Source organism: Mya arenaria, chromosome 8 (genome assembly GCF_026914265.1).
Source record: "Mya arenaria isolate MELC-2E11 chromosome 8, ASM2691426v1".
NCBI lineage: Eukaryota > Metazoa > Mollusca > Bivalvia > Myida > Myidae > Mya > Mya arenaria.
This window is the reverse complement of record NC_069129.1, coordinates 65270633-65293637: the sequence shown is the minus strand read 5'-3', so window position 1 is coordinate 65293637 and position 23005 is coordinate 65270633. Positions and strand designations below refer to the sequence as shown.

General features: G+C 33.8%; 1 protein-coding gene across 1 annotated transcript; it reads left to right on the top strand.

Moving 5' to 3' along the window:
- Positions 1 to 1334: 1334 nt before the first annotated feature.
- On the top strand, positions 1335 to 22697 carry LOC128243229 (glucose-6-phosphate isomerase-like). Its single transcript, XM_052960846.1, has 17 exons — positions 1335 to 1561; positions 7250 to 7340; positions 7860 to 7997; positions 9903 to 10037; positions 10832 to 10975; positions 11228 to 11302; positions 11572 to 11616; positions 12114 to 12167; positions 12881 to 12941; positions 14459 to 14538; positions 14842 to 14925; positions 16643 to 16805; positions 17329 to 17405; positions 17640 to 17768; positions 18684 to 18759; positions 19016 to 19082; positions 19799 to 22697. The coding sequence occupies exons 1-17, from the start codon at positions 1425 to 1427 to the stop codon at positions 19920 to 19922; spliced, it is 1680 nt and encodes a 559-aa protein (XP_052816806.1). The 5' UTR covers positions 1335 to 1424; the 3' UTR covers positions 19923 to 22697.
- Positions 22698 to 23005: the final 308 nt, after the last annotated feature.

Below are 23005 nucleotides of genomic sequence, written 5' to 3'. Positions count from 1 at the left end.
TCTTTACTTTTTACCGTCTGTGAAGTTTAATTAATCAAGCAATTAGCGTGAGCTTCGAAATATTGCTTGCTTTGGTCCAACGCCTCATAGCTTTGGAATGAATTTCCGTCTTAGTTTGCTGTTTTTCGTTATGTTTTATTATCATTTAATTGCAAAGTCATATTTCAATTAATAAGAACTATATAGTAAGATACATGTAGGTGAGGTCCAGTTCCAAGGAATTTATAAGAATACAACATTATCGCATACTGAATTGAATGTATTGTAACGGTCCGCTGTAAGCGGCGGACGTGCGTTCATAAAGCCCGGGCTCTGTGTGGATTGAGAATTTACTGTATAGAAAGACCAGTGGACCCCTTCAGGGTCGAGCATGCTTTTCTCTGAAGGGACCTGTTGGTGTTTGTTAAACGTCGCACGTTACAAATGGTGGCAGCGTGGGATATTGAGAAATGCCGGACCGGAGTTGCCTGACCAATGTGATTCCTAGACCAAGACTCGGGACGAGTCCTCTTGGAGGGGAAAGTAATGTAACGTCCCACTGTAGGCGGCGGATATGCGTTCATAACATTCCGTTATTTATATATTGACCATGGTTAGGTAGAACGAAAAACCAGTCTAAGGCGAACTAGTATGGACGAAGGGAAAAACAAACACGTTGATTGAATGAAAAAAGGGGCATTTATTCAAAATGCCATAAAAGTGTTCTAAACTATTATATATATACATGTAGTTTTTCCAAAAGATCATATCTGGGTGGATAAAACCGCCCCATAAGTGTTAAGAACCAATATATATACAGATGTAGGTTTTACATAAAGGAAATAAAAGTTAAACATAGAAATCATGAAAAGGAAAAAATGTAAATAAAATGAAATAAGAATATTCTATAATCAAACCGCATAGGAGGAGGAGGGGAGGAGGAGGTAATCAAAAATTTAATAAGTTTGGCGAGGAAATCACCCACGCCGAAAAATATCTGAGAATGGCCAAGAAACAATGTCATTGGCTTAGGCGTGTCACGTGATAAAATCTAGTCAAATGATTGGTTAAAGATAATAAACAATGCTAAGAAAATACCCTAACGGTTAAAAAGGTGACACACAACTAATAGGTTATTGTTCAAGTTTATAAATGATTTTATGTTTTTCCATAAAATTTCATAAACGGGTAGTACGTTCACTGTACGTATGTTTACTTGGTTGGTAATATGCAAATAAGCAAAGCCCGGGCTCTGTGTGGTTTGAGAATTTACTGTATATAAAGACCACTGGACCCCTTCAGAGGTTGAGCATGCTTTACACGTTACAGTATGAAACCGGTTTAACTTTTGATCATTCAACCAAGCTCGCAACTGAAAAGGTGAAGGCCATTAACGAAGGTTACTGTCGGCTTGCAATTTAAAATTTATTTATTCAACTTGCACCATGGCTTCGTTCGTAAGACCAGGTTTAACGTCTGAAAAAGCTTGGAATAATCTTCAGAATTATTTCAATAAAGATGGCAAATCGATCAATATGCTAGAGTTGTTTAAATCGGACCCCTCAAGATTTGACAAGTTCAGGTAAGGAAAAACACTTCTTAAATAAAAAATGGATAGCATCATAAATACTTAGTCTAAAACAATAGATGTGCTCAGTGATTTTTTTGGACTTATTTTTGTGCCTTTCGAATTGTGAAAAAAAAATGTCGCTGGACAAAATACAAAATCAGCTAAAATAGCTAATATGGTGGCAAATTAGTCATTCTAAAATGCCGTCCAGGCTTTTTTTTTTAATGATGGTTAGTCCAGGCTGGACGGCATTTTAGAATGACTAGGTGGCAAATATACATGTATGAACTTTTGTATGCATACTTTATACTGTAAAAGAGCAAGTATTGTAAAGATTTTGTTATATTTTCAAGAAATTCAGTGCTTCTTTATTCATTAACGTGATGCACATTTATCGAATTGGGAAAAAGATATAAAATTTTGGGAAAAATTGACAATTTTTCGCAAGGGGAAACAGCCTTTAGAAGGCAGTAAATTGCACCAAAAATACTAACGTAAATACTTACTTCACAATGTTAAAAAGCTTGATTAAATCTCATTATAATAATTCACATAAATGTAGAAAAAGAAATGTTTCTCATACTGAGTCAAATCCGCTTAAATATGAAACTGTGAATGTTAATTTTATAGAATGCAACTGAATCTGATGATAGATATCATACCCATATCCTAGTCTAAAATAGTAGACATGTTTCACAGGATTCTTCTAATCCTTAACGTCTAAACAGGTTTATGCAAAAACAGGTTTTTTTTTTAAAGTATTGGAAATTGTATATAGAGATGTAGTTTATGTTTGAAATAGATAATAAAGGTTTATATTCACATGTTACCATGTAAATGCAAAGATATTTTGCACAAAACAAGCTTTAAATGCATTAAAACACAGGATTTACCTTTCAAATAAAACAAAACTTGATTGACACAGACAAAAATTATGCCAATCGTAACAATCTGCCATCTCTGACAAACCTTGAGATAGACCTCGTAAATACAATCGTTACAACTCGGCCATCTCCGAGTTGTTCCGATTGTTGTTAAACTGTGAACCGCAGCCTTTCAGGTGCCCGTAGTGTACATAAAGGTTTTGTATCCCAGTTGCACGGCAGCCCATACACTGCAAGCAGGGAAGCTAACATTCGATGCAAACATGTTTACTGAACGCATGGCTGGCTTCTTGATTTACACTTTGCTCATTAGACAGGATTAGTGCGGGAATAATTCATTGATGGTGTTTTTGCTGATATGTTGACTTATATCTGGGTACAATCCATAATTTGCATTATATGCAAAATACAGTTATTATTTAATTATTTAAGCATGCTTGATCGTTGAGTACCATTGTATAAAGTCTCAATACAATACATCAAGTAGTTGCAGAGATCGTAACCTATTGGTTCTTCTATGCAAAACCTTAAGCAGAATTTTTATGTCGAATAATAAAGGGCAGTAATTTGCATTATATGCAAGATAGAGTTGTTTCGCTTGATTAATTAAGTAGGTTGTATAGTTCAGAACACATAACTAAAGTTTCAGTGCAATACATGTATTTGCTGAGATAATGACTTAAAGGTGCTTACATGTACATGCAATACCTTAACCATGAAGGATAGTTCTCCTTAGTCTTTGAATAAACGAGCTAAAAACCCATGGCCTAAAACAAAGGCAACAATTTACTAAAACAGTTCTGAAAATGCCTTCCTGGTTATGTACATGGAGATTACTTTTCAAAAATAAAATATTGTTAGAAAATACAATATGTTATAACCATTTTACCACGGGAAAATTAGTATTAAACTTAATTGAAAAAAATCAATCATAAAATAATGCGTTATTGTAATTAATCCATGTTGTTTTTATGAATTTTCTCATGCCTGGAAAGGCTGCTCCAGTGCCTCAACACTTTTTCACACTCTGGACATTTAAGGCTGGACTCCCCCTTGTGCATATCCAAATGTGCCTTCAGGTTTGACTTTTCCAAGAAAGACATCCCACATTCAAGACAGTCACACCCCTGCTTTTTTCACGTCAAATATGCTTTTGAAGATTAGCATTGGTTCGAAACGACTTCTCGCAATTTATGCAAACAAAGGGATTCGCCTCATTATTCATCTGAAAAGTAAATGCATATTATTTTATAAAAAAAATATTCTATCATATAATATACTAAGTTTAGTCTTTGTCTGGAATTTGTCAACACTAATGGAACATTTGAAGTTAGTCGACCTTTTTACATTAAACGAAGCAACGTTGACCCAATATTGCTTATTAAAGAAAGCAACACAAGAAGATATAACGCCGCTAGATTTTTAGCTCGACTATTCGAAGAATAAGGAGAGCTATACTACTCACCCAAGCGTCGGCGTCGGCGTCACCCCTTGGTTAATAATTTTCTTTATTTGTTTACTAAAACAATGGCAACTTATTATACAAGTATTACTAGGAAACAGTAGAATATAAACATTATTTTCAGCTTTGGTTCATCTAAAATCCTAACGTTGGTTGTCCGGTTAGCGCAGTGGTTAGTGCACTCGCTTCTCACCTAGGTGACCCGGTTGCGATTCCCAGCCTGGGCGCATGTGTGTTTGGTTTGTGGTCACCAAGCCGGACTGAATAAAAAAAAATATTCACAGATCTTTACTTGACATGAAGATGAAAATAGTTATATTATTTTTAATGTGAACCATAAGACATTATATACTTAAAGATGCACTCTTACTCCCAAAAAAAGATATTCCACAATTAATACCATTGTTTTAATATACCAAAAGGATGAATAAATGTCGAAAACAATGGTTTTTATGAAGGATACTGTTTTTCTTTTGAAAGAATGGTGCAGAAAACACAGCATTTCTATCTTTAATATGAAACAATAGTAGTTGACAATAATTTTTTTAGCACTCACCAATCATTTAATATATTTTATGTTTTCAGCTATTGAATGCACAGTTGCAATCTGTAATCAGTAATTTATATTTTTCATAATTGCATTAGTTATAACTAAAAATGTATGTTTATTATACATGTGTAAGTATTGATATTGAATAAAGACACTTTAATCTAACTACACATTTTGTACATATCTTTAACATAATAAATGTGATGCCCCTTATGCACACAAAACCACATTACTTACAAAATAAATCGTTAATACAAACATAAAGACAACTGTTACAACATTAACACAATTATCTGAAGTACAATCACAATACTTCCATGCACAACAAACATTAATTCTTATTCAACACATACAATTAAATGCCTTTTATAATATAATGTTATTAATTAGTTGATTTCATATTGGCCCAGTTATTTGTCTGAAGTTAGCTGTATTTGCCTGAGCCTGATGGGCAAAAGCAAATCCTGCTGACCGAGGACGAATAACTCAGCCAATATGAAATCAACTAATTTTTATGATCTAACTTTGCCAGAACCCTCTTAAAAACTGATTTACAAAATAGTGTTTACTTTTGGACATGTTGTTAAAATACAACATGTAAATTTTATTATTGATTATTTAACAATCTGTTTCCTGACTGCTTTTATAAAGATGTTTGTTGAATAATTTATAACAGTTTGTAATAATCTTGTAGGTTCATATTTGGCTTCATTTGATCTTAACTACCTTTGTTCTATTATTAAATCCTTCCTGCTTTATCTTCCTGTAATCCCTTCAAAATTCAAAGAATGATTGTTTATCAATTGACACGTATTGCCTTTATACATACCTTAAGGGAACGTCTTAAAATATGTTGTTACAATAATATGCTCTTTGGTATTCCATGTTTGTTCCAAAGCTTTCTTGTTAAATTTGTTACATGCTTTTATCAGTCTAGAGTTGACAGCCGTATGGTTAGGACCTCCTAAGAGAACCATTTTTAAGTAATATCTGTGGACTATCCATTGTATGTTGTAATTAATGTTGGTTATCCAGCTTGTGAATAAAACTTGAGAAACAGTGTACAAGGACTTCCTTGAATAAGCATTAGTGTTCGAAGACTCCCACACAGACCCTTGAGGAGACAACCTCTTGAGTAACTAGACGTTGTGACAGAGATAACTCCTCATAAAATAATTAATAAGTATTTTATTAATTAACAATTATGTATGGTACAACATTTTGGTAAAAAAAACAACATTCTGATAACTTACCTTTGAAGCCTACATGTATTTATCCCTTATTCATTCATGGTTTCTGCTTTTCCATACTTGACTTTGCTGATTTTGACATGCATCCTTTAAGTGCATTGCACATAATTATGAATAAAGCACTGTACAGTCTAAGGAAGCATGTCTTTTCGTCTTTATTTCGTAAAACGTACGCAAAAGTTCAAAATTTTCACCTTTTCTCGGCAGGCGGTTTTTAAAAAGATAATTCTCGTAAAATCCACCGACAACTGTTAAATACAACTGTGATATCAATCTGTACAAAGTGGTTGAAGTATTTAATAGACTCGTAATTTCACATAGGTTTAAGCAAATCACAAAATTTTCAAAACAGTCGCAAAAGGGAAAACAAAATGGCTACCTTTAAAAATAATTTCCAGCATATTTCTCATATTAGGCGAGTTTCGACAAAAAAATAAAAATGGTCCATTTCTCAAAATCTATATTTGGCGAGTAGCCAATCAAAGCGGCAGAAACTCATATTGGCAGAGATTGGTTGATATTGGCCGATTTTTCGCATAAATTGGTGTCAGTTGTCTGGTATTGGTACTGCCATTGTCCCCGTATCATGTCAAATACGTATTAGTTGATTAATAATGCAGAATATTGGGTGGGCGGGTTAAATTGAAATCACTTTAAAGTCAACTGACTGTCACAAAAATGATCGAATGAAATCATTGCGTAATTATTTTCCCCAAGCAATTTAATTATCGTGACAAAACAGCCAATCAAAATCTCAACCAATGAAAATCTAGATGATTAAATTTACTGCAAAAGAAAATGGATGATCCAAAGTGAAAGTAGATTTGTAAACGAGATGAAACAAAGTGAAAGATGTCGCAAAGTATAATTGTTTTATATTTAAAATATGTCAATGGTGAGCGGTCCCAAAATTTTAGTTCAAAATCACCTAAAATTATATTTCTGGCATTTTTTGTTTTTTGCTATCACTGTCTGCCTCTGAAGAAATAGGATTTATTAGTTTATTATATTATAGTTTAGTAGATAGTTTACATTATAAAAAGTTCAGTTGTGGCACAAGAATCCATTGGTCATAGTTAAATTTGGCCATAATAGTGCAGGGCTTTTTTTTATCAATTCTGGGGAAAAAACCTAAACAAAAAAGCTGTCTTGTAAAATTTACCAATTTCACAATTAAGTCCAGGCCTTTATTTTGTCAATTTTGGGATGAAGTACCTGCAAAAATTGAGATATTTTGAGTCATGAAATTGGGAATAAAATTTGCCAACAAAATCATCATTGAAGGCAACATTTCTCTGTAAAATTAGTGAATCAGAAATGTCAACCAAAAGTGCTGATAAATTGTTTATTAAAAAACAATCTGTGTGAATTGTTCCATGCTAAAACTCAACGCCTGCAAGTACAGTCGAGAAACCATGAAGGCTTCTTGTGACAGCAATTTCATCTCATTTTGAATTTTTATTTCAAATAGGGAAAAAATCTACTAATTTGGCGTTTGGAATGGGTCAGATATTCATTGACATAGGCCTTAACATTGTTTTCTTCAACTTCCAGTGTAAAAGTAGAAGGCCCAGATGGGAAGTTGCTCCTGGATTATTCCAAAAATCTCATCAATGAAGATGTTATGAAACTTCTCTTTGAATTAGTAAGTATCCTTTCTGTTACATGTGTATGCAATTATGTTCTATCATTCTGTTAATACCAGAATCATCACCATTGTAAACCTGAAAGATTTTTAAGTGATACTAAAAGATTTGAATAAACTCTCTTAAAATTGTTGTACTGCTCTCTTACTTTTATTGACTAGTGCCTCAGTTAGCCTTAGCTTCAGTTTAACTTTGTAATGATAATTCGTGTTCAAACACATAATCTTAATGATTATATTAGCAAAACTAATATTTTTAGCTCTCCTGTTTTCAGGTGAGGTATTGTGGTAGTGTTGGGTTTGCCTTGACTGGCGGCGGCAGTTTTTGACATGAAATTTTTACCTTGGCCATAACTCAGAAACAATTTAAGATATTCAATTGAAACTTGGTACGAATGTTGCTGGGCACAATATGCACATGTACAGCTAGACCCATACTTCTGGGTTCATTATTTGTTGAGCGACATGCTCCTTTTAGTTTTTCGCGCTTGTTAAACATGACACTACATTCCGCTGCAGTGTCGAGAACGAAAGGTTGAGGAGATGAGGTCAGCCATGTTCACTGGAGAGAAGATAAACTTTACAGAAGGTCGGTCCGTGCTCCACATCGCCCTCCGGAACCGATCCAGCACTCCAATACTTGTTGATGGAAAGGATGTAAGGACACTTGTTTAGATAACTTGCTCTATTGTGGTTTTATCAGAACTTTGCTCATTGACATAAAACTAGTTTTGACTTAATATGGGCTGCTCAACTACTTGTTAAGAGTGAAACCAATATAAGAATTTTTTGGGTTTGGTGGAAATGTCTCTTTACAAGCCGATGTCGATGCATGAACTGCTTAACTCCCATAATATGACAAAGGTAAAATTTGCTTGATTTTCATGATGATAATTTGGCTGTTTAAATTGTTATTTGAAATACTGAAACAGGATGTAGATTTTTCGTATCCTGGTTCAGATGTTGATGATTGTAATAGTATACCTTTACCTGGGTCCTGTTTTCCGCCTGAGTGGTGAAATAAGTGAAAGATAGTAGGGTTTTGAAATTATAAAGATATACATGTATACACAATGTTTTTTGTGACTCAAGCAAACCATGCTATAAACATGCATGTTCATTTACATCCCATATTGATTCAATGCATGTGTCAATGAGACTGTCATGAACTCCAAATAGGAATTATTATTTTTTCCTAAACCTTATTCAATTATTGTATCAAGCTTTAGCATGGCAGGTCTAAAGCTTATTGTTTACTATTGAAAAAATGAAACAATTGATTTTGAATATGTTAGAATGTGGCCACTACTGCAGTATTTCATAGTCTTTTCATTCCTGAATAAAAAGCACTGGATAATACTGTGATATCTTAAATGTAAGCTTCTTTCTCAATTAACAGTATGTTTACAAAATAACCAAAATATGTGAGGAAATAAAACATATGTATATATCACTGCATTCCTCAATATCTCAAATAAGCCGTCATAATTATGATATTAGGTAAATTAAGAGTCATACTTATTTTTTGAAATGATGTCCCCTCTTTTGCTCTAGCTTGGAAGTGTCATTGGCTCTATTTTAATATAAAGCTCCTAAAAGAGCTCGAGCCACTATTTCACATCCGTGCATTAGGAATGTTAAAACTTAAGATACTGACGACTGGAACCCTTCAACAAATGTTGAAATATGCTCAAATATTCTATTTGAAATCCACAATTTTGTAATATGTCTGTAAGACTATTCAACAAAAGGCTGTAGTATGATTGGTTGACTGACATTATCATGTGGTGCTATCAATGTTTTCAATAAAGTGTTTTCAGATGCATTCCCGAAAAAAAAAATTGGTGCCAAAACATGAGCAAATCCCTTTAAGCATAGAAATCTGTTATTGGCCTTTAACTCCAGAAAAGAGCAGGGCAATTTAAATATTGAATTCCAATTTATTGATTTGATATATCTGTCATACTAATTATACTGACACGCGCCATGAGAAAAAATGTAGATATAACGGTACACTGTGTGACGTCAGAGCACGCGCGGTGAAGAGATTTCGTGTTGTTGTTTACTTAATTGCCCCATACTTATATCAGCAGACGATAGACTGGATAGACGAATACCCAATGTAAAATTTAACTGATTTTGACTTGAATCTTTTTTTAATATTTTATCGACTCGCTTATAAGACGGGTCCCCTACTTTGGGGGTAAAAATCGGGACCCAATTTCCCCGTCTTATAGTCGAGAAAATACGGTACATAAAACACTGATTGTGCAGTTTGTGTTTACAGTGAAAAATGTTGAGCCGAGACAGGGACATAGGTAAAGCATCGACTCAGCCCTGACAGGGGCATACATAAAACACTGACTGTGCAGTTTGTGTTGACAGTGACAAATGTTGAGCCGTGACAGGGACATAGGTAAAGCACTGACTCAGCCCTGACAGGGACATAGGTAAAGCACCGACTTAGCCCTGACAGGGGCATACATAAAACACTGACTGTGCAGTTTGTGTTGACAGTGACAAATGTCAAGCTCTGACCCTGCTGTTTGATTACCCATGCAGGTGATGCCAGATGTGAACCAGGTCCTACAGCACATGCGAGAATTCTGTTCTGCAGTCCAATCAGGAACCTGGAAGGGATTCACTGGCAAGAAGATATGCAACGTCGTAAACATCGGTATCGGAGGATCTGATCTGGTATGAACTGGTTTATCAACTTATTTCATACCTGTAACATTTCCGTCTAAAATTTTGTATGATTTAAGCATAACATATTGAAACTGGAACGAAAATCTGTATTACACACTGGGTATTGATTTCGTATCACATATAAGATCAATTCCACATTACTATGCGAACAAAATAGGATGTTTTTTGTCAGCTTTAAATGCTTTTGTAAAGAAAACTATTATAATTTTGATTCTAAAAATACTTGAAAGGTATGAAAAAAGAAGAAATACTATGATAGTCAATTAATCTGTTAGAGTATATCAGTTCTTATTGCTTGCATCACACTCCACCATCAGGCTCATCTTGATTTGGACATTATGCAAGTAACAACCCCACAGATCAACTGGCTAACATAATATTCCTTATTTACCACATGCAACTACATGCTGTTATCAACTTATGACATGTAGGTGTATAATGCAGAATATAATTTAGTTTCAATAAAAAAAAATACAATTAAGAAACTCAAGCAACATTTTTTTACCAATAAAATAAAGAATTTGGTGATAGATTGTGTAAGTGAAGGCCCATGAAGACTTATTTTTGGCCCCACTTGTAACTTGACCACGAAATAACTGTTTTTGTAGTGATTGTAATTTTACTTTATTTGCTTTATGAAAACTGCCGGGTGTTCTACCATGATAAGTATATTTGTGGGTGCATCAAAATCATCAAAGATAATTTGTTTGATAATACATTTCTGTACCATAAGATACTTTCATGTTTTATCCTACAATAAATGTATGTGAATGTTTCCCCAGGGTCCGGTGATGGTGACAGAGGCCTTGCAGCCATACCAGTGCGGCCCCAACGTCCACTTTGTCTCCAACATTGACGGCACACACATGGCCAAAACTCTCCTTAATCTTAACCCAGAGACCACACTCTTCATCATCGCTTCAAAGGTACATGAGGATAGGGGGAGGGGTATTTATTACTTGTGATACATTTTCTTTTTCCATCATTTTGTTGTATGATCATTTTATCAAAGAACATTTACTATTTTAATAATATTTTTCAGTATGAATGAAAAGTTCCTCAATACTTTTGTGCTATATGATGACAAGAATGATAACAGACAATAAAAATAAGAGGTTCCTGGAATAATACATTAAGATGAAGATGTTTTAAAGTGACTCTTTTGATATTCCTTGCAGACCTTCACGACCCAGGAGACGATAACCAACGCCAACTCTGCCAAAGCCTGGCTGCTGGAGGCTGCCAAAGGAGATGTATGTATGTCATTCCATGTATACATATCCCTCAAACTCTTATTTATAATGTCACCTTAGTATAAGGCTTCATATGTCACCTACATGTATGTAGCAACTATACAGAATGTAATGTATAATGCAGTTTTCATCATTTATTTCTATATAAGTAATCAAGCAACCACAGTCCTGTCCATTGATGCAAGACTTGAAACCAATAAATGGCCGCCCTCCAGAACTAGCTTATTCGTGGGTCAGAGGCCTTAAATGCTTTCTGTTATCTACTCCAGGCTAGTGCAGTTGCAAAACACTTTGTGGCCCTCTCTACAAATGGTGTAAGTATTTGATGTATCCTTCATAAACCCATGATGATGATGTTTAAAAGAGGAGTTTTGTAACTTCTGTAATGTTAACCTTGTTACACTTTATATTGTTGAATATATTATTCTTTGTGTAAAACTTGATCATTGCTAAAGATGATTCTGAATGTACTTTTTTTATTGAATAGATGGACAATTGTTCAACCTTGTTCAAAAGTGGACTCCTAACTGGCAGAAATAATTTTAATGTCTAATTGTAAATTTGATGTGGGAATTATAGCATCATATTGGTCTGACTGTTGAAAGAATGGCAGTGACGTTGTTTGACTCTTTTTCTTTTTAACAGTGTTAAGTGTATTTGACATGATGCTAAACACTGACATTGTCAAAAATAATTATAAGTCGTGACCCATTGTTCCTTGTTGTGGTTTGTCATACTAATTATACGTACTTATATTACAGCTGCTATAGTATGTTTCATTTTCTGCATGGACTTATTTATTCCATTTCAGCCCAAATGTAAGGAATTTGGAATAAAGGAAGAAAACATGTTTGAGTTTTGGGATGTAAGTATCTTTCCTAAGAAGCAATGTTCTATGTTTAGTATTATTTCTTTACAATAATTGTGAAACAAATTATAACAACATGATATTAATCACTCTTGTTGGTGTGATGCTACGCAAGAGTGTGGTCTTGTGTTGAGGGGTACCGAGAGAAAAACTGGGAATGGAACCCAGGGCCCCTTGGTGAGAAGCAAGTGCACTAACCACTGCGCTGCCTGGACAATCAAATGTTCTATGGAATTTCCCAAAAGGTCTTTCATGATAAATACTCATCTGGTTATATCTTTGATCATGTACCATTAAGTAAGTTGCAGTATTCAAAATACAAAATGACACCTTTAAGTTTCAAGAATCATTATTAAAGTAACAATGTAAAGATTATATAAATTCTGCCATATTGAATTTTTTAGAAGACAATGTGAAATAGAATTTAGAATCCAGGTACTGTCATAACACGCTATTTCGAAGTCGTTGGGACCTCCCGGAAATACTACGAGATAACGAAAATTTTATGTAACTGAAATACAACACATTCGAAAATAATTCGACATAACCATAACATCGAGATAACAGAGTAGGACATAACGATTTTCGACTGTATTATTCTAACATCAGACAGAACTTATACATCTTAAATTCAATGAATGAATATTAAAACAAGATTAAGATTTATAACAAAGATTTTGTATTTTCATACACCAGTACTTATATTTCAGTGGGTCGGGGGCCGATACTCCTTGTGGTCTGCTATCGGTCTCTCCGTCGCCCTTTTCATCGGTGAGTAAAATTGTAACCAAAGAAAGTAGAAAATTACTCATAAACCTACACTCAACCTACCGGTATATAATGTACATGTTTGTTTGTAAAAGTAAAAATGGATGTACAAAACATTGATAAAAATTAGGGATGCAAACCAATGGCAAAATTGATATTCGAATATTCGGTAATTCGTTCGATCGATTATTCGATAACCAAAATGTATATTTAAGAAATGTAGTAAACTTCTGTTATTATTCGCAACAGTAATAGCCAGGGCCTTTGTAATAACCGGTACACGCGACAAAACCCTGATTTTCCCGAAAATTAGACTCTGAAATTCACCATTCACAAAAAAAAAAAATCAAACAAAAAAGATCAATAGATTTTAAACAAACAAAAACATCTTGATGCATCAACGGATGGTCGTTTTGAAGGACGAGCATCCTCGTTCTGGGATTGATCTCTACTAAATATAACTATGGAAAACCAAACCTACTCGGGAATTAGTTAAATCATAAAACGAAAATAACCCTGAATATTTTACTCATCTATTGTACAACAATGTCCTAAAACGCTTTTCCATACAGTTACATTTCCAAGCACGGACTTTATATTGAAACATGAAGAATAGTAAAGAGCACATAAATAGCACATGACATTCATAACATAACGGCGTTTTGTGCAATATTGCACAGCTTAAGTGGCAGCCATGACACAACTTACGTGGCTGATTTCGTTAATCCTTTATTGGTATGGTCATTAAAATTTACGGAAAGAAATTAAATCTTGTTTGATGTCACTGTCTAATTGCCAATTTTCGTAAAAATACGGGTACTGTTTATAGTACCAACGAAATGTCCCTAATTAACATATGAGGCATGTATAGTGTCATCACGTTCACGCCTCTGGCATTTAAAAGGATTGTTGTAAAAACAAGACAAGCCGATACAGTTGTATATACAACACAGTTGTAGGCAAAAAGTTTAAAACAATATCAAACCAAAAACATCAAATATTTGAATACCGATTTTGACATTGGAATACCAAACGTTCGATCGAATATTCGAATATCCATTTGCATCCCTAATAAAAATCAATAAAAGTGTATGTCAATTTAGTTTAATTAAAGATGCACTCTTACTCCGCAATAAGAATTACCATAATTAATAATATTGTTTTAATATTCCAATAAGGATGCAGAAATGTCGAAAACAATGGTTCTTATGAACGATAGCGAGTTTAATCTGAAAGAGATGAGGATAAAACACGGTATTTCTACCTGATATGAGACTATAGTAGACCACAGTAAATCTTTTAGCATTCACCAATCATTTAATATTTTTGGGCTTTTTGCTATTAAATACACGGTTACAATATTCTTATAAGTAGTTAATAGTTTCCATAAATGCATTATTTAGTAAGTAGTTAATGGTTTATCAGTCAAAATTGATGTTTGTTATAGTTGTGTATGTATTGATTTTGAATAAGAGTGTCACTTTAAGAATTTGAGTGAAAGAAGTTGTTGTGTTGAGCAGGCATGGACAACTTTGAGCAGCTGCTGGCGGGAGGCCATTTCATGGATCAGCACTTCGTCACAGCTCCCCTGGAACAAAATGTAAGGCCATTTCAGTATCTCTGAGTAACTTAAACAGTGTCTGTATAGGATAATCTTTGTTGGTGATGATATTCTAACTTACATGTACATGTAAGTTCATACAAAAAACATTCAATGTGCCTTTATATCATAAACCATTAACAAAACATCTTGTATCATCAGTTCTAACAAATTCAAAACTTCTTTGTAAATCTTAACTATGCTTTGATAAAATCATGAGTTAGAAGCCAGCTTTAAAGTGTAAATGATATTGATAAGTCCATGGGAAATCAATAACTCCTTCAATCTGATGCTGTATTTCAGTTACCTGTGATCCTGGCGGTGCTGGGCATCTGGTACAGCAACTTCTATGGGGCTGAAACCCACTGCCTCCTGCCGTACGACCAGGTGAGATATATTCATGTCTCATATATGCAGCCATTCTGTCTTTCTCTTTATTTATGCTTTGGCCTTGAAGATGCACTATTACTCCCAAATGATTTACCACAATTCATTCAATTGTTTAAATATACCAGAAAGGATGAATAAATGTCGAAAACAATGGTTCTTATGAAGGATTCCAAGTTTAATTTGAAAGAAATATGAAGAAAACGCAGTATTTCTACCTTATGAGATTATTGTAGATCACAGTAAATCTTTTAGCATTCACCAATCATTTAATATTTTTTTGGTTTTCAGCTATTAAATACACTGTTGCAATCTTGTTATCAGTAATGAATATTTTCCATAAATGCATTATTTAGTAAGTAGTTTAAGACTTAAAGGACTGTTACAAAATACTGACAAAGAAACTCTCTACATTTTGAGCCCGAACAGTGAGGAATAGTAACAGTGATATTACACTCTTATGTTTAGTTTCAAGTTGAATTCCGGATTTCTAAAAAATGTTTACTTCAAGATGTATATGTGTTATTACAATATGCTCATTGTCTATATATGTGTTGTAAATTGTTTGTTTTTTGACCAGTCACCAAAGAAATCCTTGTTTCATGTTGAGATCAATTGGTGGACATTTGTTAGTTAACACATCGGATAATGCTACCAAAGGGCTTTACTTATTTACAAAATACAATCCTATTCTTGGATAAGTGACTTATTGATTGGATTGATTGATTGATTGACAGCATGTGACTGGTCCATTTTTTGGCAATATGACAGTTTAAACAAGATATACAGTTGAACACCTCTATTCGGAACACCGTTTATCCGAAATTATCGCTATTTCAAAATTATTTTTCGGTCCCGATTTTACTCCTATTTTGTTTAAAAAATTTAATCTTTTATCCGAAATCGCTAGTCCGAAATAATCGCTATTCAGAAGTAAAAATTTTGGTATTTCACACCTAATTATCAATACTTATTACAAACTCCATCATGTCATATTTTTCACACCATACTTGGAATGCACTCGGGCATCGGCTTGAGGTGACAATGGAGCACAATTAGCGCTTGTTAAAGAATGACATTGAGCACGCGTATGTTACAAACATCGATGTTAGAAAATGAGCGTTTAATTTGGGTGATGAAGAGTGTATATAATTGCTGGTTAACACAACCTGAATATCATTCGAAAATGTCTATCTCATCAGATTTGATTGCCCCATTGCTCAATTGACCCTCTACCGGACAATTCTTGACTATGTTCTGAATGCATTCATGTGCTGTCATTTTGTTTTAAATGTTTTATATTGATTTTATAAAGAAGTATAATAACAAATTATTTGTCTAAAAATAAATCAACTAGTATTTTTGAATACGAAATATCACTCAAACCGAATGTATGGAATTGGAAACGTGTAACCGATATTGCAATCTTCACGGCTTAGTATTTCTTGTCAACTATAATTCGCGAACACTGTCATTTTCTGAAAATTGTTAATCCGAAAAATCGCTATTCTGAAATAATTTTTTGGGTCCCTTTGATTTTGGATTAATGGTGTTCAACTGTATTTCTGACCAAAATGGTTCTCATTATCTGAAGTTGTATCATTCAATCTTTTAAAAAAAAAGAAGAAAAGATAAGAATAAACAATAAACCTAGGGTTTTAAATTTCTGTTACTCTTCTACCATATTTCTCCCTTTTAACAAACCCCTTCCTTACAGTACCTGCACCGGTTTGCAGCATACTTCCAGCAGGGAGACATGGAGAGTAACGGGAAATACGTTACACGGAGTGGCCAGACAGTCAACTACAAGACTGGGCCCATCGTGTGGGGCGAGCCAGGAACCAACGGACAACACGCTTTCTACCAGCTTATCCACCAGGGTAGGGCTGATATGATATGGCAGTCTTGAAAGTTGATAATCATAATCTTTTTTTTATTCCTACACCTTGCTTAGCTCTAGGTAATACAGTATCAATTAGATGCAGATAATATCGAATGGTTGATCCAAATCAGAACTAATGATGAATTTTTAACACATCATGAAAAGAATAGTATCTGTGTTTTTTTCAGGAACTTGACTGGTTAAACTAGTATCTATGTTTTATAGGTTCTCGACTGGTTAAACTAGTATCTATGTTTTATAGGTTCTCGACTGATTAAACTAGTATCTATGTTTTATAGGTTCTCGACTGGTTAAACTAGTATCTATGTTTTATGGGTTCTCGACTGGTTAAACTAGTATCTATGTTTTTCAGGAACTCGACTGATTAAACTCGTATCTGTGTTTTACAGGTACACGACTGGTTAAACTAGTATCTGTGTTTTACAGGTACACGACTGGTTAAACTAGTATCTATGTTTTTCAGGTACTCAACTGGTTAAACTAGTATCTATGTTTTACAGGAACTCGACTGGTTCCCTGTGACTTCCTGGTCCCTGTAGAGACCCACAACCCCATCCAGGGAGGCCTGCACCATGAGGTCAGTTGCACAGCGCATTAGACTTAAAATGGCCTAAAGATGCATTAAATAAAGATGCACGTGTAATACTTTTATTGTTGATGAATAACTGCATAATAAAAGCTAAAACAAATAAAAAAGACGAATTTTGCTGTGCCATAAGAAATATTACTGTTGTTACTATTTAAATCTTTTTCTCGTGTCAAGAATGTTATTCATTTTATTTGCTTTAACTATTTGTTTTGTCTGTTGTAGATCCTGCTTGCAAACTTCCTGGCTCAGACGGAGGCCCTGATGAAGGGCAAGTCAGAAGACGTGGCCCGGGCAGAACTTGAGGCTGCTAAAATGTCACCAGATGACATAAAGGCCATACTGCCACATAAAGTAGGCTTCAATCTACATTATTTTATTGTGTTTTTTGGTGGTTATTCTTTTGGTATTTTTTTTGTCTTTCTGCTAGAAAATGTATCCTGACAATAAGCAGGCTATTCGGGCACATGAAGTTGGCATCCCTCTTTGATTTACATATTGCTGCCTTCGTTTAGTGGTTTATCCTTCTACAGACTACTTTTAGTTGAAAATTATAATTTATCAAAGCTTAAAGTTGATATTGTTACACAATCATAGATATCAGGTCATCATAAACAATAAGCTTAAAACAAAATATCCGAAGGACTCCAATGCATACTTGAACCAGTATAACTGCATTTATATCCCCAATAATGAAATCAATCACGCAATTCTTTTTTTATATTTACATGTACACCAATGGTTCATTATTTATTTCCAGAGTTGCTAATAAACTACTTTAATAATTTCTTAAAAACTAACATTAATTCTTTCTTTCCCATGCAGTAAATAGAATGACCCTACTGGACAAAAATAGTCCCAAAATAAAAACATTTTTTAATGTAAAATTGAAATGTTAATGACATCAATACATTTAACTAATAAAATAATAACTCTTTTCAACATGTTGATTAAAACATTGCATGTTCTGCGGAAACAATACAAATTATAGTACGCTATTTATATTATTGTGCGATGATTCACAATCTGAACATATCATTATGCGAAGATGTTGCATTCATCAGAAAATATTCGCAACTCCCAAAAGGCCATTCATTGGAGGAATGGAAGTTGGGGTGTAAATATTGGCAAATAACCTAACATCACAACTTATATCAAATCATTTCGAACTACAACCAAGATTATTTTTATATTTTTTATTCATTCTTCAATACAATCATTGTTGTTCAGATGGCCTCTCTGTGAATTCTTGTTGATTATTTTTTTCAGGTATTCCAAGGCAACAGGCCCAGTAACTCTATAGTTGTACAAAAAGTGACTCCATTTACATTAGGATCCCTTATAGGTAGAGTTGCTTCCCTTGTTAATATATAATTCATGTTTCTTGTACTATTTCTGTTATTTTGAAAAACAAATTATTCATTTATCTCACACTAAATCCTCCTCATTCACAAGTAATGGCCATTTGCAAATTAAAACAGTTTTGTTGCTTAAGTCTTTCTACTGAACTAATTACATGAAATATTATATTCTTAGTTCAAAGCATAAGAGACTTTTAATGAAAGTATATACAATGTACAACTATCGAGAATGTATTTCAGCGATGTATGAACACAAGATATTTGTACAGGGAGTCATCTGGGATATCAACTCCTATGACCAATGGGGGTAAGTTAGTCTTCCTGTTTTAGTTAATGGCATCATAAATTCAAGTTGGTTTCACATGGCACAGCTTCTGAACATTGCACTCCTCTTCACTCAAACCTAACGTTAGTGAGTGGAATAGTAAGAAATGCATGCTACATCTGTTCTGTAGGCCCAATCTCACTGAATGATTTTAGTGCAGAAAATACTTGATAATAAGTTTTGTGTCCATCTTCAGCTGTTTCCGTAATGCTCTAGTTGATTAACTATGCCAGTAAATTTGCATGTTATAAAATAATATTCCTCAATAACGCTGTAGTGTCAGTAGCCTCCATGGCCTTGTTGTCTTGACTGTTGACAAAACTTCTTGTACTGAATAGGCAGACCGGGTTCAATTCAGGCTTTCGCTTGTACATTTTTCTACGGGAAAGCATCTGGTACCTTGTGGAACCAATTGAATCATTAATTTTTCATGATTAAGAGATTTTCGTAGCTAAATTGCCAACGATACACATTGAAGCATGGTGTAGTAGTGGAGGTGGAGTATCTGACGATGGGACTTGGGAGTCCCATTTTTAACTTACTGTGCATCTCTTGGACTCTCAAAATAGACCTCCATTGAGTGTAAACCATCTATTGGTACCCATATAATTACCATGACCTCCAATTTGTCTACAATGTACCCCCATTGTTAAAATGGAACAGAAAATTCTGTATCTAGTGATTAATTTTCATTCCAGTGTTGAGCTGGGTAAACAGCTGGCAAAGGTGATCCAGCCAGAGTTGCGAGGCTCTGATCCCGTCACCTCTCACGACTCTTCCACCAACGGACTCATCAACTTCTTCAAGGCGAACAGGAAGTAAATGTGCGGGTGTGCATTTATCGTGGGATGACTTGGATGGACAATTTTTCTGGAATACAGCGTGGCAGTGAATGTTTAAAGCACACAGATGAATGATAGAGCGAACATTTCTTTTACATTATGGCAACTACTGTCACCAAATAAAATATGCATAGTATTCAATCGACTTAACATTAATTTTGTGTCCTAATATTGTTCTAAATTCAGCAAAGAAAAACACCTTAAAACAAACGTTGACAAGGCATTGATGTAAAGAATGTATATCTTCCACTAATTATGATATGAAAATATTCTTAAGCATTTTTTATATACTAACCAGAAGTAGCTTGAATAAAACAAACATTTTATGATACAACTTTTCTGTTAGTTGTATTCAAGTGTTGATATTTGCAATTATTTTTGACAGTTTGTATAAACATGGCAAGTGTTATTGGTGCATATTTAAAGTTCTTTGTTTGTGTTATTTTCTTGCTGTGTCAGATGTACATGTATGTTGTTATTGTAGCTAATTTATTATTGTTTCTCCATTTATCCAACATTGTATAATTACAAGAAATAGTTTATCCCAAACCTAGAGTGAAGTAATATCGTGTTTCATGATGGGAATCATTCTGTAAAATGACATGTTCATACTGTTGCTAAGTACATGAAACTTTCTTGACTTGGTCCCTTTTTTGTTTAATTTGCTAACCTGCAGCCAAGTGTATAAAACTGGTTATTTCTTTGATTTGGTTAAATTTGGCCAAATTATTTATTGATTGGTCAATATTTATCAAATGATTACTGAGGACCAATCACTATGCTTGTATGTGCAAACTAGCCAAAAGATAAACTGTGCATAACTTATCCAGTTTTATACAATTGGCAACTGATCTCTAGTCTTCTTGATATTAATATACTATTTGAAAATATAAATATGTTTTCTCAACTTGTCTAACCAGTATTTAACCAGATTTACAAGTAGTTTCATACATGAAGTTTAGTTAGTTTATATTAATTACTTTTGCTTGATTGTGGGAAGTTACAAGATACAAGCTTTTCCATGTATTTTGTGATGATGTTCCCCATAGGGAGAGCATATATCTGCCGCATCAGTGTCAACCTTCGCCGGCTGTTCACCGAGCTGCATGCTCCCCAAACGGCCGCATATAGTTGTCCATCTGTCTGTCACACCCTTGTCAAAGAATAACTTAAAAACTACTGATAGGATTGAAACAAAACTTGGGATATAGATAAATGGCAATGAGAGGAAGCATAGTGCACAAGAACCATAATCCTTACATGCATATTTATTCAGTTATCTCCCCTTAACCATTTTTTTCATAATTGGTGCTTGTCTTAGCCAAAACTTCAATGCTACTGATGGCATTGAAATAAAACTAGGTATGTAGATATATGGTAATGAGAGGAAGTGCAGTGCATGGAAACCATAATCATATCATGCATTTATTTAGTAAATTTATTTATCTGCTATTAACCATTTTTCATATTTGGTGCTTGCACAGTCCTGTCCAGAGCTATTGATGGGATTTAAATAAAACTTGGTATATAGATAGTTGGCAATGAGTGGATTGCATGTTTTTAAGTTATCTCCCCTTTTCCTGATTTTTTTTCTCAAAAATTATTTCTTGTTCGGTCCATATGTTGGAAAATACTAAATGGGATTAAAATGAAACTTAGAGTGTAGATAGATGAAAATGAGAGTAAGTGCATTACCCAAGAACCATAATCCTGCCTTGCATTTTTTAGTTATATCTCCTGAACCTCCCCTTATCTGACAACTTATAAAATCGGAGTTGGCTGGGTCTACATCTTGGGTTTTGTAAATTTAAGTTGCTGCTTTTTAAATTCATTTTTTGAAATTTAATTTAAAATCTTATTCTTAAATCTGCCCCCATCTTTCCATGTGATAGTTTTTTGTGTACTTGTGTATAATGATGCTACAACCATTTACATTCTACCAGCACATTATAAAACATTTTCTGCCTTTTCCTAGAAAATGGGCTTATGGGGAGCAGCCATTGCTTCCACCAATATTTTTGTTTTTAATAATTTATTGTATTGCATTGTTATAATCAAGATAACATATACACATGTCTTACAAATTTTATTGATGCATTATTACTCCCAAATAAGATTCACCACAATTTATACAATGGTTTTAATATGTCAAAAAGGATGAATAACAATGGTTCTTATAAAGGATACCATTTTTAATTTGAATGAAACACGGTAATTCTAACTTATGAGATGAAAGTAGATCACAGAAAATCTTTTAGCACTCACCAATCATATAATATGTTTGCGTTTCAGCTATTAAATACACGGTTAAATATTGTTATCAGAAATAAGTATTTTCCATAAATGCATTATTTAAGAAGAAGTAAAGGTTTATCACTCAAAATTTATGTTTGTTTACATGTGTATGTATTGAGTGTGACTTTAAAATGCTTTCTTGTCTAGTGCTTAAGCTTTTAATTCAGTTTTATATTAATAACCACATAAAATTATTTCCAGCTCAGTTTTACCTTTCCTAATCTGGGATCACTGGTCTGCGTGTTGTAGATTTGGTTAATCTAGGGCAAGGAAGAAAGGTTGAGGAGCCTTATATTCATATTTTAAATAAATTATGCAACATTTTCATGTCTGTTGTAAGTATTCTTTTGTATTAAGATTAAGCCCAATACCAAATGACATCTTTCTTGACTTATACATGTTGAACACCATGACTAGTTGATATATATTGTTACAGATAGCTATTAAATTAAGAACAGTGCCCTATGATATTGTTATACATGGTTTCAAATAAATAAAACATCCTGTTTTTATTAAACTGATACCACAATTGATTATTACACCTTGGCCATAGTTCTAACAGGGATGAGCACAATCCTAATATAATTCATAACATTGTTGGACCAAGACCCTTCTGTGTTTAAAGCAGTAGTGTCTTCATCTTATTTTAGCTGGTCTTGTATTTTTGTGACATTTGACCTGGGGCATTATTCAATAAACGTCTTAGATTTAACTCAAAGATAAAGGTAATTTCTGGCTGGTTTGATTGGACTATAAGATTTAATGCCC

Coding starts and splice junctions, on each gene's coding strand:
- LOC128243229 (XM_052960846.1), top strand. CDS start 1,425: ATGGCTTCGTTCGTAAGACCAGGTTTAACGTCTGAAAAAGCTTGGAAT. Junction 11,303..11,571: donor TGGAGGCTGCCAAAGGAGAT/GTATGTATGTCA, acceptor TATCTACTCCAG/GCTAGTGCAGTTGCAAAACA. Junction 14,926..16,642: donor GCCTCCTGCCGTACGACCAG/GTGAGATATATT, acceptor CCTTCCTTACAG/TACCTGCACCGGTTTGCAGC.